Source organism: Mauremys reevesii, linkage group 1 (genome assembly GCF_016161935.1).
Source record: "Mauremys reevesii isolate NIE-2019 linkage group 1, ASM1616193v1, whole genome shotgun sequence".
Lineage (NCBI taxonomy): Eukaryota > Metazoa > Chordata > Testudines > Geoemydidae > Mauremys > Mauremys reevesii.
The window spans coordinates 219,526,417-219,547,328 of NC_052623.1; the positions used below are offsets into that span (position 1 = coordinate 219,526,417).

General features: G+C 47.2%; 2 protein-coding genes across 2 annotated transcripts in view; one reads left to right on the forward strand and one right to left on the reverse strand.

The window, feature by feature from the left end:
* LOC120370544 (zinc finger protein 420-like) overlaps positions 1 to 20,912 on the reverse strand; it is a 339,196-nt gene that overhangs the window by 276,239 nt on the left and 42,045 nt on the right. The gene's annotated exons all lie outside the window — the stretch shown is intronic.
* On the forward strand, positions 848 to 2,944 carry LOC120403172 (zinc finger protein 501-like). Its single transcript, XM_039534001.1, has one exon. The coding sequence runs from the start codon at positions 1,190 to 1,192 to the stop codon at positions 2,462 to 2,464; it is 1,275 nt and encodes a 424-aa protein (XP_039389935.1). The 5' UTR covers positions 848 to 1,189; the 3' UTR covers positions 2,465 to 2,944.

The window sequence follows — 20,912 nt, forward strand, 5'->3', positions numbered from 1 at the left end:
CACATGGCAAAAGGAATATAAAGGGCAGCTGCATCATCTCCATTTTGTCTTCAATCCCTCCTCCTACCTCTGGAGCAACTTCTCTACAAACTGAAACCTTGAACAAAGGACTGAATGACCCATCCAAGCTGTGAATGTCTTCCAGATGGACTTTCAAGCCAGCAACTCACCAATACTGCTAAGAACCTGATGTATAGATTTCTGAATGCATCTCATGCTTTCCCATTTAACAACTTTTTTCGTGTCGTGTCTTGTCGTTCCATGCTAAAGGATTGTCTGGCAGTGTGGTATTTTGGGTAAGATCCAAACCTATAGTGATCTTGTAATGTGGCTGACCCTTTGGGGTTAGAAAAACATTTTGTATGCGAGCAGAGTTTTTAAATAACCTCTCACTGTACTGGACTTAGGTGCTGATTGGGAGTCAGAGAACTGGCATGCAATAAAGAGGGCTCTGATTTCTTTTTTCAGCTTCTCGATAATCAGTGTGGGGGATCAGAAGCACAGTTTGTGACTGGTCAGTGAGTTTAACTTCAGTGTTAACCACCAGTTTTGAGAGCATCTGCTCTCCCTTTTTCAGCCTGCCCTGACCTTGGCAGGTGGACTGCCCCAGGCATACCAGGTCACACTAAGCACTGAAGCTAAATTAATAGAATATTTTTTATGACAGTCTTATGAAATCAACTGAACTCCTTTGTTTTCTTTCATCTGAGCAGCATTTCCAGTTTCCATACCTGATGTGATCTCCCAGCTGGAACAATGGGAAGAGCCATTGGTCCCAGACCTCCAGCATTCAGAGGAAAGAGAGATCTTGAGAGTTCTCTGCACAGGTGAGGAAACATTAAACCAACTCAGAATCTGTAAGTGCCTGAAGGAAACATTTGGGACACCCTACAGAGCCCTTGGAAGGTGTCTCAGTTCATTATTGTCCCTAGCAGAGGTTGGATCCTCTGGGTAAATATAGCTCATGGCTTCCTGTAGACCCTAGCAGACACCAGGCAGTAGCTTCCTCCCTTTCCCATGTGAATTTGGATGGTATGTGAATGCCGAATTGATCCCCTCCTCTCTCCTATTTGGGGGAACAGTTTGGGGATGTTCAGTTTCTGATTTTTATTTGACCTCTATCCAGAACTTGGTCTTCCCCTTTCCATTGCTGTTTGAGGTTTCTGTCTCTATCACAGCAGGTGATGCAATGGTGTGTGAGAAAGAGGAGCAGAATTCTCAGCAGGAAAATGTTGAGCAAGTGGATAAACACAGAGCATTATTGCAAAGATTGGAAAGGAATGTGTCCAGGAGTCATGAGCAGAGAAAATCCTGTGAGATTCTGGGAAGACCAGAAAGAGAACAGGGAAAGCAGCCAGGGGAGAAAGTGGGTAAATGTATTTCCTGTCAGGAATCTCAGAAGGACCTCAAGGAAACCACAACACAGCAGGAAATCCTCATGGGAAAGAGAAAAAATACATGCACTGAGTGTGAAAAAAACTTATGTGATTACTCCAGCCTTATAAAGCATCAGAGAATCCACACAGAGGAGAGGCCCTATGAATGCTGTGAGTGTGGGAAAACCTTCAAACGCAACTCAGCCCTTTCTGAACATCAGAGAATCCACGCTGGGGAGAGGCCCTATGAATGCAGTGAGTGTGGGAAAAGCTTCACTAGCAGCTCAGGCCTTTCTAAACATCAGAGAATCCACACAGGAGAGAGGCCGTACGAATGCAGTGAGTGTGGGAAAACCTTCAGTTGCAGTTCGCACCTTATTAGGCATGAGAGAATCCACACAGGGGAGAGGCCCTATGAATGCAGTGAGTGTGGAAAATGCGCCACTAACATCTCAGACCTTTCTAAACATCAGAGAATCCACACGGGGGAGAGGCCCTATGAATGCAGTGAGTGTGGGAAAAGCTTCACTAGCAGCTCAGGCCTTTCTGAACATCAGAGAATCCACACAGGGGAGAGGCCCTATGAATGCAGTGAGTGTGGGAAAACCTTCAATCGCAGTTCGCACCTTATTAGGCATCAGAGAATCCACACAGGGGAGAGGCCCTATGAATGCAGTGAGTGTGGGAACACCTTCAATCGCAGTTCGCATCTTATTAGGCATCAGGGAATCCACACAGGGGAGAGGCCCTATGAATGCAGTGAGTGTGGGAAAAGCTTCAGTAGCAGCTCAGGCCTTTCTAAACATCAGAGAATCCACACAGGGAAGAGGCCCTATGAATGCAGTGAGTGTGGGAAAATTTTCACTTACAGATCAGGTCTTTTTCTCCATCAGAGAATCCACACAGGAGAGAGGCCCTATGAATGCAGTGAGTGTGGGAAAACCTTCAATCGCAGTTCGCACCTTATTAGGCATGAGAGAATCCACACAGGGGAGAGGCCCTATAAATGCAGTGAGTGTGAGAAAAGCTTCACTAGCAGCTCAGGACTTTCTAAACATCAGAGAATCCACACAGGAGAGGCCGTATGAATGCAGTGTGGGAAAACCTTCTCTTGACACTTAGCCCATATTAGACATGAGAGAATCCGCAAGGGAGATGAACAACATAAAAACCTCTAGGGCTATCCATACTTTTTTTTCTTTAATTTTCCTGATTCCCACATAGTAACTTTTAAAGCTTTCTTTAACTGTTTGCTGCACTGTTATCCCTCAACTTGTCCACATGAGTGGGCCATTTTTGCCTTTTGCAGTTTGCCCTGTTTTGGACCCATTTGTCCTTTCTATCAACTCCAGTAATTCAAGTGTGCCCTTCCTATCTGGAACCAGGGAGCATCACATTTATACTATTCCTCCTATTGCAAATTTATTGTTAGTCACCAATGATTCAGATTGTATCATTGCCAGTTGTTCTCACGTTGCTCTGGGTTGTGCTGAAGAGCAGATATATTGGGAATTTTTCAAATTATATTTAAATGAAGAGCGGCAGGAAAAAAGAAGTGTAATTTCAGCCTCTGTGATACTGGAAGGAGATGAGGAGACTCAGAGATTCCCTCCTTCCCCATCACTGCAGAACTGTTACCTTTTGTCTGAGTCATGCAGAGGTTATCTTCATCACATTCTATCCCTCCACTTCTCAGAGTGTCATGTGAGGAAGAGTTGTCTGTGCTTGGAGATGATGCTTTTACTTCTCTAATCATTAAACCCTTGCAGGATCTGACTAAGTCTGGTACCCCTGAGCCACTTCCTTGGCCCCCAGAGGCTGAGAGTGCTTTTGTTGCTATCAAACAGAGACTATCTACTGCTCCGGCCCTGGGACTTCCTGACTATACTAAACCATTTACTCTGTTCTGTCATGAGCGTAATGGGTTTGCTTTGGCTGTACTAACGCAAAAGCACGGAGACAAACACCGTCCAATTGCTTACTACAGCACTGCCCTGGACACTGTGGCGGTAGGATTTCCCCCTTGTTTACGGGCTGTGGCGGCAGCGGCCCTTTCTGTTCAGGTATCTGCATCTATTGTATTAGGCTCCCCTTTGATTGTGGCAGTTCCACATGCTGTAGCTGCGCTGTTGTTAAGATCTAAGACACAGCATTTATCTACTTCTCGTCTTACCAAATATGAGCTAGAGCGGGGTGGCACTGTGAATGGGGAACAAGTGTGCCCAAGGAGTAGAAGGCTTTGGCCCAGATATCCCCTTCAGAAGACATCCCCAGACTGTATTAGGGATACTGGTGTGACCTCACCTTGCAACCCCCAAAAGAAGGAATTGGGTGGACTAAGTGGACAGTGCCCCTCTCTATCTGAAGCCTAGCAAGGAAGGTATGTGGATCCCACTAGAATTTAAAATGAAAAGTAAGGGAGGGGAGGCTCTACTGGACCTGGGCAGCTTTAGATACAGTACAAGGCACGTTGGAAGATTTCCACTTCTGAGCCTTGGAAGCAGAAATTGACTTTTCCTTTCCAGATTTAGATAATATTCAGAAAAGGAATCTAGCACCTGCCTTCCAGATTTGAACATCTCAAAATTCAGGAGTGGTCAAGCTCAATTTGGGCCGCTGTTACTTCATTTCTTCCAAATCAAATATACCGATCCACTGTAAGTTGCTGTAGAAAAAGTAGGATAAAATTGAGCAATAAATGCTTCCCAGAGGTTTTTAGGACTGGAATTGCTATTTTCAACAGCCATTGCCTTTTTTTTTTTTAGTTTTATTTATTTAAAAGGAAGACAGTGATGTTACATTGGCAAATCCCCCATAGAAACAAAGAGTGGAAAAAAAGAATAATAAAGGCACCTCAGCTTTTCCTCATTTATGGAGGACAGTCTTATAATATGCTGGGGCGGCAGGGTGTGTGTGGGTGGGGGAGCACTGGTGGGAGAGAAGGGGAGAGCCCAGAATTGGGACAGCACGGGGTGTGTGTGGGGGAGAGCCCAGGGCTGGGACTGCAGGGGGATACAGGTCGGGGGAGGTCCAGATCTGGGGCGGCAGGGGGTGCGGGAGGGGGGGAGGGAGAGCCCAGGACTCGGGCTGTGGGGGGGGGGCAGGGCTGGGGTGAGGGCAGCCAAATTTTTTTTGCTTGGGCCAGCAAAAAACCTAGAGCCGGCCCTGCCTCCACACACCGTGAGTTAGGTAAGAGTGGATCATTATTATCCCTACTCGAAAGAGGGAGAAGCTAAGGCTGAGAAAGGAGAATTGGCTTGTCTTAGGTCACACAGCCAGTCAGTGGCAGAGTTGGGAATAGGACCCAAGAGCCCTGATTTTCAAACTAACCATCAGATCTTCAGTTTCAGATATTGAATGACCTGAATAAAGTGCTCTCAGATGAGCTCCAGACCAACAACAGTACACAGTAATTATTCAGCGAGTATTTTAGGAGAACAGGAATGTTAGAGAGAATCATGAACTGCTCAGAGACCATTAATGCAGAGAAGCAGCAAAATTTGTCAAATATATGACTGGTTATGACTTATTTACTTGGTCTTAAAAGAGAACAACAAGGACCTGAGTCTCCTCCCTGTCAATAACCCCCTGCTCAGACAATCAGGATAGAGACTGAGGATGGGAGGCTGAGGATTCTCACAGAGAGCCCAAAGGATGGCCCAGGTCACTGGTGGGGACCACTGCCCAAGCACTATTTCAGCCCCACATTTTTGGGTGGAGCTCCCACAGTGGGAGCTGCAGAGCACTCCCCCGCAACACACACACACATCTCCTGGTGTTGGGAGGGGAACAGGAGAAAGGACAAAAGAAGCAAGAGAAGAAGAGAAAGGAGGGAGGAATGGATGGAGGAAAAGGTGAAACAAAAAGGACAAACCCTAATGTCCCCAGTGATTCTAAGGGACAGAATCCCAGGTGTGGAATAAAATTCTGCCTCCTTAAGCTTGCGTTTTCCATGCCTAGAATTTAACTGTCACCAGATGGATCAGACTGAACAGGTTTCAAACCTCAAGGAGGCTCTTACCTTCTAAACAGGGATGTCTGTTTTCTAGTAAAGTCACTAAAAGGGAAGGAGAAAACTCGAAAGAGGTTCCCCCTGGCGCTCACGTACGTGAACCCGAATACGCTCTCAGTCCTCAAAGAGAGACCTGGAGAAGGAGACTTGCTGAAACAAAGCCACAGGGGTCTCTGAGGTTTCCCTGGTCCCTCGCCCCTGTCCTGCCTGGCTGATGTCAGCATCTCTCTGTGAGGTCACCACCTCCCCACCACCTTTGACCAATAGTCTGAGGTCCTGCAAAAGGCCTTTGTGATGACACTGCCACACCCCTCCCTTACTGGGCTAATGTCTTGCCCCTGGCCAGGCACTTTGAAGGTTTGAGCTACTCCCTGTGGATCACCCCACTCAAGGAGCATTCGTTCTAGGAAGCACGCTGGCTAGACAGAAAAACATCAGATGCTGCTCCCAATGCTACACTCAGTTTTTCAGAAATTAGTCGACTTTATGGCCAGAAGAGACCATTAGAGCATCTAATCTGACCCCCTGCATCTCACAGGCCTCCTGTATGACACAAGAGCTACTTTTGGGGCAAACACATTCTAGAAAGGCATCTAATCTCATGAATGACATCAGGAGATGGAGAATCCACCACTTTCCTTGGTAGCTTGTTCCTGTGGTGAATCATCCTCGCTGTTGAATATTTGTGCCTTAGTTGTAATATGAATTTGTTTCTTTTCACCTTCCAGCCATTGGGTCTTGTTATGCCTTTCTCTGCTAGATTAAAGAGCCCTTTAATAGCCAATCTTTTCTCTCCATTAAGGCCCTTCAACACTTTAATGAAGTCACCTTTCAATCTTCTTTTGATAAGCTAAACAGGTTGAGCTCTTTCAATAGCTCACTAGAAGGCATTTTTCTCCAGAACATTTGGTGGCTCTTTGCTGCCCCAGCTCCAGTTTCACAACATCTTTTTCAAATGAGGACACCAAAACCGGAGGCAGTTTTCCAATATCAGTCTCACTGTCACCTCCTGTGACGTTATTGACATAATCTGTAACTGGTGATCTATAGATCACCGTTGCGACCACTGTTCTATATTTGCAGCCAATATTGTAGAAAGGTTGTCATGAAAGTGGTCTGTGGAGAGGTTCTGATTGGCTGATTATAATGATGCTATCTCTAGATGTGTATCATTTTTGTAGTTGACGTCATGAATATTGGCTCTATGCTGTCCGTATTTCAAACTTGTGCTATGCTTCCAGGAAACACCCCGGACAAGTTGGTGTCAGTTCTGCCTAGCCTGCTTGATGGCCCATTAAGGACCACAGCTATACAATCGACCCTTTGAGAAATGGCAGATACGCCTTGTGACTCAGCAAGGTATGCAGGGACCTGCCTATGGACAGAACTCTAAGGTTTTTCTATGCCACATGCTGGATAGAGTGTCCTTGGGACAAAGAAAGCAAAGACCACATGGCAAGAGACTATAAAAGGCTGATGCCTCATCTCCATCTTGTCTTCAATCCTGCTTCATACCTCTGGAGGGACTTTGCTACAAACTGAAGCTCTATACAAAGGACTGAATGACCCATCCCAGCTGTGGATGGACTCCAGAGACTTGATTTGAACCTGCAGTTTATTCCATCACTGCTACAAGCCTGCTATTACTCTATATGAAGGGTTAAAATCCATGTGCATTTTATAACAACCTGGTATATGGATTGTGCCAGCTCTTTTCCAGACCCAAAGTCCAGAGTATAGTCAAGGGACCTAGCAAATAGTGATCAGCTAAGAGAAAGCTGCGGTAAACAGAAACCCTTGCTTGCTAAGATAGGCCTGGTCAGAGTTGCATATTGAACAAAGAATCCCTGTTCCTATTGTGTTAGTCTCTTCTGTAGGGAGACGTTCCTTGCTTGCTAAGATAGGCCTGGTCAGAGTTGCATATTGAACAAAGAATCCCTTGCTAAGATAGGCCTGGTCAGAGTTGCATATTGAACAAAGAATCCCTGTTCCTATTGTGTTAGTCTCTTCTGTAGGGAGACGTTCCTTGCTTGCTAAGATAGGCCTGGTCAGAGTTGCATATTGAACAAAGAATCCCTTGCTAAGATAGGCCTGGTCAGAGTTGCATATTGAACAAAGAATCCCTGTTCCTATTGTGTTAGTCTCTTCTGTAGGGAGACGTTCCTCCGACAGATCCAACCTTGAGTTTATGAAAAGTTGGCACAAGATATGGCATCCTTCCACCTCCCTTCCCAGGGACCAATGCCTTGCCTTTAGACACACAGAAAACAATCTTTATTGCCATATACTTTCACTGTTTCTTTGCTTTAACCCTAGGAATGTACCTGTTGGACAATCAGAGGAGTTGCTCCATTCCTATGGACCCCAAATCAGAATTCAACATAGATATTTTATACTAATAAAATTTATCAAAGTATTCATTAAGTGTTAACTTGCTAACTTAAGACCATGGGCAGAGACATTATGTAACCTGTTAACCACTGGCTAATGTGTTTATCTTGTCTTGCTGCAAAACCTGTCCCAGGGTGTGGAACTGTCTACCCTGTCACTTTCCCCCACCCATGGAAAATCAATTGATTGACGGTGTCTCTGAGCCTAATAAGCAAGGTGACACTCCGCCAGCGCTGTGTGTAATAAACTCCTGTGACGTTATGATTGTGATATAATATCTCATTGGAAGGTGACAGGGCCAGAAAGAGTTAATTAACTCACAGACTGACCTGACCTGTGGGTGAACCTTAAGGACTGGTTAGGAAGATATGTAAATGAATAGAGCTTTGAAATGTAAATCTGCATTGTTAGAGATCTCAAGGATAGATGTTTGCTCAGGTCTTGTGATGTAAGCAAAGAAGTCTTGTCTATTGCTATAACTTTAATTCAAAGATCAAAAAAGGAATATTAACATTTGTGATGATACTTGAGTCATTCATGCCCGTCACCCCAACCGGGGTATAGGCCGCCAACAACAGATCTCCATAGTCTTCTATCCTGGGCCATTCGCTCTAGCTGGTTCCAGGTATAGCCCATTTTTTTGCTATCAACCTGAAGGTCGCGTCGCCAGGTATTTCTTGGGCGGCCTCTTTTCCGCTTGCCTTGGGGGTTCCACTGCAGTGCCTGTCTGGTGATGTTGGTTGGCTGCTTGCGTAGTGTATGTCCTATCCAGCCCCACCTTCTCCTTCTAATTTCTTCCTCTGCTGGGAGTTGATGGGTCCTCTCCAAGAGGTGGATGTTACTGATGGTGTCTGGCCAGCGGATCTGGAGAATCCTTCTGAGGCAGCTATTAATGAAGGTCTGGATCTTCCTGGTGGTTGTTTTGGTTGTCCTCCAGGTTTCAGCTCCATACAGTAAGACTGATTTCACGTTGGAGATACTTGAGTGAAATAGTATTATTGTGTCTCTTTGAAGGTTGTGATAACCTGTATCTGAACTGTTTAATGGATAAATTACCCTGTGTTAATTTCCAGGATGTTTGGAAGGAGAGTTAAGCCTATTGCTTTCTCAGGCCAAAAGGCTGCTGGAAATGTATAAGAACCCTGAGACAGGATCCTACTTCATCTCAGATCTGCTTTGGGTTTCAAGCGGGGGAAACTTTAAGCCGCAAGGATTGAGATCCCCAGTCATTGACTGGAGCCGCCCTGAATATGGACATTGGACTGTAATCTATGGACTATTTCTAAAAGGTCTTTTGGCAACTACAAGCTCACCTCTACTATGTATCTGAACCTCAAGAATTGAATTCAAGTCTGTCTGTATAGTGATCTTTTAACCCACGCTCTCTCTCTTTTCTTTTTTAATAAATTTTAGCTTAGTTGTAATTGAACCTGGGTATGTGGCTGATCCTTTGGGATTGGAAGAACCTTTTCTTTTATATGATGAGATAAGAGTTTCAGGAATCAGCATCATATCTGACAGGTGTGTCTGGACGGAGGCCTGAGGCTGGGTACTTTAAGGGAATTGTGTGGTTTGGACTTCTAAGTAACCAGTGAGGTGCTAGAGAAGCTGTTTTGTGCTGGCTTGGTAAATCTAAGTATTGGAAGATCCACCAGCTTTTGGGGTTTGTCTGCCTCGTTTTGTTTACGGTTCACCCTAATTGAGTGACCTCAGCTGGCTCCCACGGGCAGCACCGTCACAACTCCTATGCTTGATCTCTACAGGCTGTGGATTTATGTCCTTCACTGGTGAAGCTAGTAGTTTATAAACCATAATAGCTTTACAAGTCGCTGTGCCTGTCTTCAGTACAAGTTACCATCAAGTTTATCATAAAAGTAAATCTAAGTTGATAAGTTGTTATATAAGGTTATAGGTAGGTTAAGGTTAGTAAAATATAGTTAATTAATGTATTAGTATTACATATAGAATTGTATTTGTTGGGGGTGGTTACAGTACATGTAAAGTTGCTGGGCAATCAGTAATCGTAGCATTGCACGTGCTTGTGACTATTTTCAATATTATTTACCTTTTATATGTGCACTTATAGGAATACGTAGTTAATGCATAATATTACTTGTACTTGTGCTTGTTTCCAGCATAACTTGCTATTTGTATTAATCCTCTCTCAGTGTTGGTCTTTAATTCTTTTTTTCGTATTCTGTCTGTGTTGACTTTATAGTCGTAAGTCATTAAAAACCTTTCTTGAGGAATAATTAGCTGTTTAGTTTCTCTTTTGCAGACACTACTCAACCTCATTACATCTGTGTTGGGTGGTGGGAAGCAGTGATCACCCAGAGCCCTACTAGGGCCCTGACGTGAGCCCCCCATGGGCTCTGACGTGTGCCTCCTCCTTCCATTAATCTCCACAACCACATTCTAGACATGAGCATGGTGACCTCCCTGGGGATCTTGACATCTTTAGCCAGCTTCTTGGTGGCTATTTTCCTGCTCACAGCCACTGGCTTCTTCTTATGCCTTGTCCTGGGGGCCCAGCTGCTGGTTGAATGTGAAGGAGCCACGGTGCTGGTGACTTTAGCCTGCACCAAGTTGCCTTTGCTCATCAGACTCCTGAACCCCAACTGGATGTGGTTCTTGTTCTTCTACACAACACAGCCCCTGGAAAAGAGGGATCTGCAAATGTACATGCATATGATACCTTCTTTGTTTAATTGATGAAAACATAAACTAGACACTTAGAGGATTGGAACTGATTTCAGATGATGGACAGGTTTGCTAGGTTTTTATGCATTTCGACAGCGAAATGTTGTGTTTACATTCATTTCAAGCATCCCTGTATAGTGGAGCTCCTGAACATAATGGAGAATGGAAATGCATTCCATCAGCATAGAGCAGCGGTTCTCAAACTTTGGGTCAGGACCCCAAAGTGTGTCTGTGTGAAACTGAGGAGTGAAACAAAATGCCCACGTGGTGGCGCAGTGCCCTAAGGCAGGAGGCTGAAGGAATCAGGCTGAGGAATGACTGAAGTGGACTCAGCTGGGATTGAAATGACATTTGTTTCTGTCAGGCAGTGAGAAATGTGACATTAATTCAGATGCAGGGTTGAGGCGTCTTTAGCTCCTTCTAAAACTTGAACTTGATTTCCCAGAAGGGAGAAAGGTAAAGTCTGGGGCTGCCTTGAGTCCCTGGCTGGGGTCTCCTGGGCAGTGGAAAACGTCCCTTGTTTGGTGCTGCCAAGGGGATCATGGAGAGCTGAGACGTCCCTTGGCTTGGATCAAAGGGGGATGTTGGATGGAATTTATCACACAACCCTCCCTGCTCCCCAGAGCCCCACAGGGAGAATCTAGAGAAGGGGGAGTCATTCCTCCCCTGCGTTCCCAGAAGAGCTGCTAGGACTCTTTCCTGCCAGCTACTTGCCCCTGGATTCATCCTCTGCTCCTGGGATCTTTCTGCTGCAAAGGCTCCAGAGTTCTGTGGTGGGGAGGGCATCACTGAACAGTCTGAAATACAAGGGAGGTTTCTGGAATTGAAGGAAGGAGCAGAAAATGGAGAGGAAAGAAACGGAGAGAAAATGCCTCATCTCTCTCCCCTCCCCCTCCCCATCCCAGCAAGTAATGTTACCAAGGGCCAGCGTTAGGGGAAATGGTGCCCTGGGCAAAACTTGAACTTTGGCACTTCCCCATTGCCCCTGGACGATCCCCCTCCCCCTTTACTGCTAGCTCCTGCACTCCCAACCCTTGCACCTCCTTCATCCCTAACTCTTGCCCCCTAACCCCTACACTGTGTTCCCTTTGCCCTTAACTCCCGCACTCTCCTCCTGTGCCCCCAGCCGCTGCCCCTCTCCTGCACCGCCTTCACCCCTAACCCCTGAGCCCCCTCCTGCGCACAGGCACTGACCTGTGTGCCTGGAGCAGTTGGCATTGTTGCCCGCTCCTTCCTGGACTGCTGCTAGATGGACTTTTGGTCTAGCCTAGTGTGGTTTTTCTTATGGTTTAAATTACACTCACAGGCAGTGATAACAGAGTTACTGAAAGTTTGGGAGTTAGGAGCTGGTAGGTCAGTGTTCCAGTCCCCTTGCAGATGACCCCCTCCCTCTGGGACAGGGGCAGGTCTGAGCTCTCATACCAAATGCTCATTGTGGCTGCCAGAATCTGTGGGCAGCTTGTTTAGTTTGCACCGAGGGTTGAGTCCTGCTTCGTGCACCATGCCTGAGAATGAAAATCCTAGACCATCCTTTGATATAACAAATGCAGCAGGATGTGTTATTGTCCCTGCCCCAAAGCAGACAGACCAATGGAGAAATGTCATGAGTCCAGGGTAATACTCCACTGTCATTTTACCTTTTTTGCTTGCTAAATTCCCTCCCAACCTTGTGAGGTCCCAGAGCCTGGTATTGAGCCTGAGCTGAGATGTCTAGACTGCAAATTTACCACCCCACGGCCCAAGCCCCAGGAGCCTGATTTGGCGTGGGGTGGCCGTGGGTGTTTCATAGCAGTGTGGACATAGCCTAGCATTATGTCTACACTACCATTAACACACCTAAGTCACTATTCTCAAACCCTGGGTCAGTTGATTCAGGCTTGTGGGGCTTGTGCTGCAGGGTTATAACATTACAGTGTAGACACTTGGACTTGAGCCCAGCCTCCAAGACCCCACAAGGGGTGAGTGTCTCTGAGCCTGGGCTCCAGTCTGAGCCCAAATGTCTACACTGCAGTTTTTAGCCTCACAACCTGAGCCCCAGGAGCCCAAATCAGATGATCCAGGCCAGCCGGGCCACAGGGCTTTTGTCACAGTATAGATGCCCTCTCAGGGTATGTCTCCATTGCAGTGTAAGCCCAGGGTTAGTAGAAGTCATGTCAGCAGCTCCAACACATAAACATAAACCATGAGGAAAAGACCCACTCCCAAATAAGCTGGGCAGTGTCCTTCTCCCTACAGTTTTTAAGTCCAGCAACCAAAAGTCCTTTAACATGAGCCATCCCCTCTCTGCACCCCACTCACAGCTGTTGTCCTTAGTCAGTGCAAGCCCAGAGGTGCATCTGTAGAGTTCATCTGCCATTCTGGGTAGAAAAGGGGAAAAATAAGAAGGCACCTCACTATGTTGTCTAGGGACTCACTCATCCCCCCACAGCCACCCTGTCCTAACATTGAACTAACCCCTAAATTTTAGTATTAGAACCCAGGACCCAGCCCACTTGGCTTTGGAACCCATGTCCCCTGCCTAGCAAGTGCTATTGAATTGAGAGTGAGTCCCTCAGTCAGGGTCTGCCAAGCACAGTTCTGCTGCCCTGGAGTCACACAACAGGGATAACAGCCCTTTATTTCTCCTGCCCTTATAACAAGGAGACGGAATCCAACACCAGCCAAAAGTGATCATTTTGGCAAGCAACCCAACATATTTCCAATATACTGTAAAATCCACATGCAGACTCATACATGAAACCTTGCAAGAAAATCTTCCTGAGGGGGTCTGAAGCACCTGCTGCTGGAGGGAAGGAGGGAGCCCTGGGTTGGGACTGAGGAGCACTAGGAATAGCAGGGGGCTGTGGGTTGGGACAGAGGAGAAGGGTGAAGAGGAGTAGGCTCTGGCTGGGAGTGAGGAGCAGTGAGCATCGGAGGGGCTGTGGGTTGGGATTAAGAGGCACTGGGAAAAGAGGGGACATGGGATCAGGCTGAAGAGCATCCTCATTTGGGGATCCAGCAGGACAGGGGAAGGCAGCAGGTGATTCTCATTCCTTAGGGATATTCTGGTGTGTGTGTGTGTGTGTGTGCAGGGGAGGAACAAGCTATATGCCGAGAGGCCTTTATGCCTCCAGGCTGTGAGGACAGAGGGGATGTCAGGAAGTTGCCCCTTCAATCCCACCCCCCACTCCTGGCCCTTCTTAGCAAAGGCAAAATCCTGAAGAGAAAAAGTAACATCAAAGAGGACTCTAGGAAGACAGATTAAAATCTTTATTTTAATCACCTGACCAGGGACTTGAACCTTAGACCCTCAGATTAAGAATCTGATGCACTACCAACTTAGCTAGTCAGGCTCACAAAGAGCAAGAGCAAGAGCAAGAGCAAGTTGGTGCAGGGGAGAAACTGGTCAAGAAAAAGAGAGCAGGAAACAATAGGGGAAACCTGCTGCTCTCTCTCTCTTTCCAGCCCTGGCCTGGCCTGGTATTAGTGCTGGGTAAAAAGAGGGGAAAATATCAGCATCTATCAGCCTTTCATAGCTGTACAAGAATCAGGCACAATACAGAGGTGCCCATCTGCAAGTGTCGAATGGTTGGATTGGCTAATGCAGCCTGTAGATGTCCAGGGCACTCTGGGATATAGAGCCAAGTGTCCATCACCATCATTATTTCAAAGTGTGGAAGCAGGGAAAGAATTAACAAGGATTTGAAGGGAATTTTAATGCATGTCAGTCAGTTAGCAAGAGTTAGGCCAGCTGTAACCCTAATGACGTGAGACTTGTAGAAGCAAGGGTAGTGTGAGGCGAGAGGAAAAGAACTGTGTAAAAAGTTAGTACGACCTTGTACTGATAACCAAATATGCAGGCTGGTGTCTTCTAGGATTGAGAAAAAAAAGATAGCAGAATGGCTTATGTATAAACAAAATGCAGTTGTTGCTCATTATTGTCTGTATTATTGCTAGTTATTGTCTGTAACAAAGGTATAAAGGCTTGCTGTAATTGTTTACCAGTTGAGAGACCTGTCCGGGACTGGGGCGACCCTGTGTCCTAGGGCACTCCCTCCCTCTATTGTAATTACTAGAGAAAGAATAAAGTATTTGATTTTGCTGCACCCAAAGAAAAAGCGAGAACTGAGTTTTTCTCCGACAATTGGGATAATGATAATGAGAGGAAGGTTCACAATTGACTCAGTAGTTGCATACAAAGGTGCACGTTTAGCAGTTACATTGGGAAATTCTGTCTCCTTCTCAGGCTCAGGTTGGCCACCCTGGTCTACATGTAGAAGTTACAACATTTAAACTTGAAAGAGGGGCCAATTTCCCCATCATTTCACACCTTTACATCCACACATGATGACTTTCTGAATGAACTCTCCTCGTTCAGCCAGAAGGTCTTGGGGTGGATGTAGGAGCAGGGGTGGCTCTAGGTATTTTGCCGCTCCAAGCACGGCAGACAGGCTGCCTTCGATGACTTGCCTGCGGGAAGTCCCCGGTCCCGCGTATTCGGCGTCACGCCTGCGGGAGGTCCGCCGAAGTCGCGGGACCAGCGGACCCTCCACAGGCATGCCGCCGAAGGCAACCTGCCTGCCGCCCTCGCGGCAACCGGCAGAGCGCCCCACGCGGCTTGCCGCCCCCAGGCAGGCGCTTGGCGTTCTGGTGCCTGGAGCTGCCCCTGTGTAGGAGTCACTGGGTAAAATTCTCTGGACTCTGTTCTGAATCAGGTCAGAGCAGAGGTACCTACTGATCTAGTCTGGCTGTAAAATCTACATATCAGCACCAAATATGGTTAAATAACCCTTCAATCGTAGTGTCACCAGCCATAAAATTGCTTCAGCCTTATAGATTCCCAAGTGCAAAACTAAACAAGTCTTCCAATACAAGAGAGTGGAGCTCAGTCAGTGTTCAGAGTCATCCCACATAAAAGAACCATGTTGTGGTACATACTGGCCCCATTATGTGGCCATCACCTTTCCCTCCTCTCTGTTAGAATTTTTGGTATTTTGCACAGAAACTTTCTTCCCTCAGGAGAGACCTGGGAACCAGGGCTGCCAGCCAGACAAACACCTTTAAGAGGAGGTGTAACCTGTCAAAAAATCATCTCCCTGCTTCAGTTCAATGACAGGCTGAAATGTTACTTATCCCGGCAGAGCCAGAGGGCTGAAAGCAGCTACATCAAACCCCTGTGTGGCTAACAGGAATGAACACAAACACTCCCTCATATCTGAAGAGATGTTTAGTTTTACCCTTGGTAAACTACAAGACTAAAGGGAAAGAAGGTGGTGCCAGATATAAAATGTGAAACACGAAACAATCATCATAGTTATGCCCATAGTGACTGCAAAATCTTTCTATATTCTTCTTATTATCATCAGTGTATTATTTTCTCTGGAGTCTAGACATTGACTAGCCCTTGACCAAGAAATTTGGCTCATGATAAAATAATCGACTACCCCTGGTTAACCCACTCGGGTGCCCCTACACAGCTTCAAGTACTAACAACAGTGGCTGCCTTTTAGCCATAGCTTTTAATCAGGGCAATTCATTGATATGAACTCCTGTAAAATCATTTCCCAGCCCGAGTCCTTCACCCACATTCCTTAGGGCACTGGGCCACCATGTGGACATTTCATTTCCCTCCTCAATTTCACACGGAGACACAATTTCCTTTGCACAGATCCATGAACAGCAAAACCTCCGTGTGTCTCTTGTCTAACTCCACCAGAGAGGTCCTTTGGGGCCATCTGCCTGTCCCAAGTCAGGGTAAAGGAGGAGGGTTGGGCGTGGGGCTAGCAACTCCACCCTGTAAAAATCAGCTTGCTACAGAAACGCCAACAATAGAGTTAACAGAGACTTTTAGCCTGGAAAAAGAATGGTCTTCAACTCGAAGATGCATGACGCTGGGTGGTGAAAGCCGCGAGGAAGCCACTAAGCCGATCACCCTTCTTACAACCAGGAGGATTACCATTGGCACATGGAATGTGAGGACCATGTACGAGTCAGGAAAGACGGCGCAGGTTGCAGCAGAGATGAGGAGCAACAACCTGACCCTACTAGGCATTAGCGAGACAAGATGGACGCAAGCTGGACAGAGACGACTGTTGACAGGAGAGCTGTTGCTGTATTCAGGACATGAAGAGAGCGACGCACCCCACACACAGGGAGTAGGCTTCATGATGTCCAAACAGGCACAGAGAGCACTGATTGGTTGGGAGGCACATGGTCCCAGGATCATCACAGCATCCTTCAGAACTAAAATGAAGAGGATTAAGATGAATGTTGTTCAGTGCTACACTCCAACCAATGACAGTGAAGAGGAGGACAAAGACTACTTTTACAACAGACTCCAGAAAATATTAGAGACTCTCCCAGACAAAGACATTACCATCCTTATGGGAGACTTTAATGCCAAAATTGGACCTGATAACACAGGATACGAACAAGTCATGGGGACCCACGGTCTGGGAGAGATGAGTGAGAATGGAGAGAGATTTGTGGATCTGTGTGCACTTAACAACCTGGTCATAGGAGGCAGCATCTTTCCTCACAAGCGGATCCACAAGAGTACCTGGGTATCGCCAGCAGGCATGACAGAAAACCAGATCGACCATGTCTGCATTAGCAAGAAGTTCAGAAGATCCTTGCAGGACGTTAGAGTTAGAAGAGGAGCAGACGTGGCGTCCGACCATCACTTAGTGGTGGCCAGATTGAAGCTGAAGCTGAAGAAGAACTGGATAGACGCGTCAGACAGAAGAGCGAAGTACAACGTCAACCTTCTGAAGGACCATAAGACCAAGGAAGATTTTGGATTGACGCTGAAGAATAAGTTTTCAGTACTACAGGATCGGTCTGAGGAAGAGGAAGACAGTGTACTCAACAGATGGCAGAAAGTGAGAGACACACTTAGGTCAGCATGCCAGGAAGTGCTTGGAATTAAGAAACACCAGCAGAAAGAGTGGATCACAGCAGAGTCCTTGACAAAGATAGAAGACAGAAAGAAGAAGAAGGCAGCAGTCAACAACAGCAGGACTAGAGCAGCAAAGGCCAAAGCTCAAAAAGAGTATGCTGAAGCCCACAGAGCAGTGAAGAGGAATATTAGGAAGGACAAGAGAGATTATGTGGATGGACTGGCAGCAGAAGCAGAGCAGGCAGCTGTACGATACTACCAAGCGACTGTCTGGAAAGTTCAGCAAGCCAGAACGTCCCGTTAAAGACAAGCAGGGAAAGTCTATAACAGGAATAGAACTACAGATGAACAGATGGGCGGAGCACTTTGAGGAACTCCTGAACAGACCAGCACCACCAAATCCACCAGACATCGACCCAGCCAATGAGGACCTCCCAATCAATTGCGATAAACCAACCAGAGACGAGATCAGAAAAGCCATCACCATGATGAAGAACAGGAAGGCGGCTGGACCTGACGATATCCCAGCAGAGGCCCTGAAAGCAGACCTGGATGCTTCAGTGGAAATGCTGTACCCCCTCTTTGAGAAGATATGGGAAGAAGAAGTGATTCCGGCTGACTGGAAAGAGGGATATCTCATCAAAATCCCCAAGAAAGGAGACCTCAGCAACTGTGCCAACTATAGAGGAATCACACTCCTGTCGGTGCCAGGGAAGGTCTTCAACCGAGTCCTCTTAGAGAGAATGAAGGATGCCGTCGATCCACAGCTACGAGATGAACAGGCAGGTTTCCGGCAGAACAGATCATGCACGGACCAGATAGCAACGCTCCTCATCATAGTCGAGCAGTCTATGGAGTGGAACTCCTCGTTGTACATCAACTTTGTTGACTATGAGAAAGCATTCGATAGCATGGATCGAGAGACCCTCTGGAAGCTCCTTCGGCACTATGGCATCCCAGCAAAGGTGGTCAACCTGATCAAGAATTCATACGACGGCATACACTGTAGAGTGATCCACGGAGGGCAGCTCACAAACAGCTTCCAGGTGCGAACCGGAGTCAGACAAGGATGCTTGTTGTCACCACTTCTCTTTCTTCTCGTCATCGATTGGATTATGAAGACATCCACTTACAAGCGTAGGAATGGAATCCAATGGTCATTGTGGACCCAGCTTGATGACCTGGACTTTGCCGACGACCTTGCACTCCTTTCGCACAGTAAACAGCAGATGCAAGAGAAGACCAACGTAGTGGCAGCCACGTCATCACAGGTTGGCCTCAACATCCACAAGGATAAGACCAAGATCCTTAGGATCAATTCCATCAGCAACGACCCAGTCACACTGAATGGAAGCCCCCTGGAAGAAGTGCGGTCCTTCACCTACCTAGGTAGCATCATCGACCAACAGGGTGGCACAGACGCAGACATCAAAGTAAGGATTGGTAAGGCAAGAGCAGCCTTCTTACAGCTCAAGAACATCTGGAGCTCCAGAGAGCTGTCTTTGGCAATAAAGAGTCGACTGTTCAACTCCAACGTGAAATCAGTCTTACTGTATGGAGCTGAAACCTGGAGGACAACCAAAACAACCACCAGGAAGATCCAGACCTTCATTAATAGCTGCCTCAGAAGGATTCTCCAGATCCGCTGGCCAGACACCATCAGTAACATCCACCTCTTGGAGAGGACCCATCAACTCCCAGCAGAGGAAGAAATTAGAAGGAGAAGGTGGGACTGGATAGGACATACACTACGCAAGCAGCCAACCAACATCACCAGACAGGCACTGCAGTGGAACCCCCAAGGCAAGCGGAAAAGAGGCTGCCCAAGAAATACCTGGCGACGCGACCTTCAGGTTGATAGCAAAAAAATGGGCTATACCTGGAACCAGCTAGAGCGAATGGCCCAGGATAGAAGACTATGGAGATCTGTGGTTGGCGGCCCATACCCCGGTTGGGGTGACGGGCATGAATGAATGAATGAAATGAATGTCTCTTGTCTGAGCCAGGGCATTCAATTCCACTGAAACCTTCTCTTCTGCAATGGCAATGGTCAGGCAGAGGGGACGTGGCCACCTTCACCTCTGACAGTGAGATATTGGCTCTGCTCTTTCTTTATGCTGCTGTTGTTAGACCATGAAACATCAGGGATGGAATGCAAGGCTGAGTTCACGCACCCACCCCAGAGAAATCCTGACCCCGGCTATTGGAATGATATGGTGGAAAGGGACTGTCTAAATTGTCAGTGTGGGGAATGAACAACAATCTATAGCAATGTCGTTAACCACAAACACACTCTCATCATGATCCAGCCGGAAGGGAAATGGGCAGGAACTCTCGCTGTTCAGCCATGGACACACTCACACTAATGCACAGCCATGAGTGTGCAGGGGAAGCTGGTCTGAGCAATTTGAAGTGACAATTCTGTGAGAACAGAATCATTGTGTAGTAAAGCAGCTGTGTATCAAGTAGTTGTGGCTGAGCAGTTAGGTGATGGGCTAGAAATCCATTGGGGGCTCCCCATGCAGGTTTGAATCCTGCCAACTACAGAAGCATTAATGTATTGTCACTGCTGTTGTCTTAGTGCCTGAGCAGCCACAGAGCTAAACTGGAGCCAGATCTGGTCTCATTCTGAGTCTAGCTACACTTAGGGTATGTCTACACTACAAGAGTAGTTCGATTCAACTTAAGTCGAATTTGTGGAATCGACCTTACAAAGTCGAATTTGTGTATCCACACTAAGGACACTAATTTGACTTTGTGAGTCCACACTAACAGGGCAAGTGTCGACATTGGAAGCGGTGCACTGTGGGCAGCTATCCTGCAGTCCCCGCTGCCCATTGGAATTCTGGGTAGAGCCCCCAATGCCTGCTGGGGGAAAAAATGTGTCGAGGGTAACTGTCATCATTCAACCATCACTCCTGCCCTCCCTCCCTGAAAGCGCTGGCGGGAAATCTGTTCACACACTTTTCTGGTCACTGACAGCGGGGATGCCACAGCACTGCGAGCATGGAGCTCGCTGCGATCATCGCTGCACTTATGGCCGTTGTCAACTCCTCGCACCTTATCGTCCACCTCTTCCACAGTCAGATGCTGAGAAATTGGGCGAGGAGGCTCCGTCAGCACGGTGAGGACATGAAGTCTCAGAGTGGCACAGACCTCTCAGAAAGCACGGGATCCCGCGTCGTGGAGATCATGGTGGCAATGGGTCATGTTCATGCTATGGAACGGCGATTCTGGGCCCAGGAAACAAGCACGGACTGGTGGGACCGCATAGTGCTGCAGGTCTGGGATGAAGCACAGTGGCTGCAAAACTTCAGGATGCGTAAGGACACCTTCCTTGAACTATGTGACTTGCTGTCTCCTGCCCTGAAGCGCAAGGACACCCGGATGCGAGCAGCCCTGACTGTGCAGAAGCGAGTGGCCATAGCCCTCTGGAAACTTGCCACGCCAGACAGCTATCGGTCAGTAGCGAACCACTTTGGCGTGGGCAAATCTACCGTGGGGGTTGCTGTGATGCAAGTAGCCCACGCAATCGTTGAGCTACTGCTCTCAAAGG

What these genes read in the sequence shown, in the direction of transcription:
- LOC120403172 (XM_039534001.1), top strand. Translation starts at nt 1,190, where the DNA reads ATGGTGTGTGAGAAAGAGGAGCAGAATTCTCAGCAGGAAAATGTTGAG.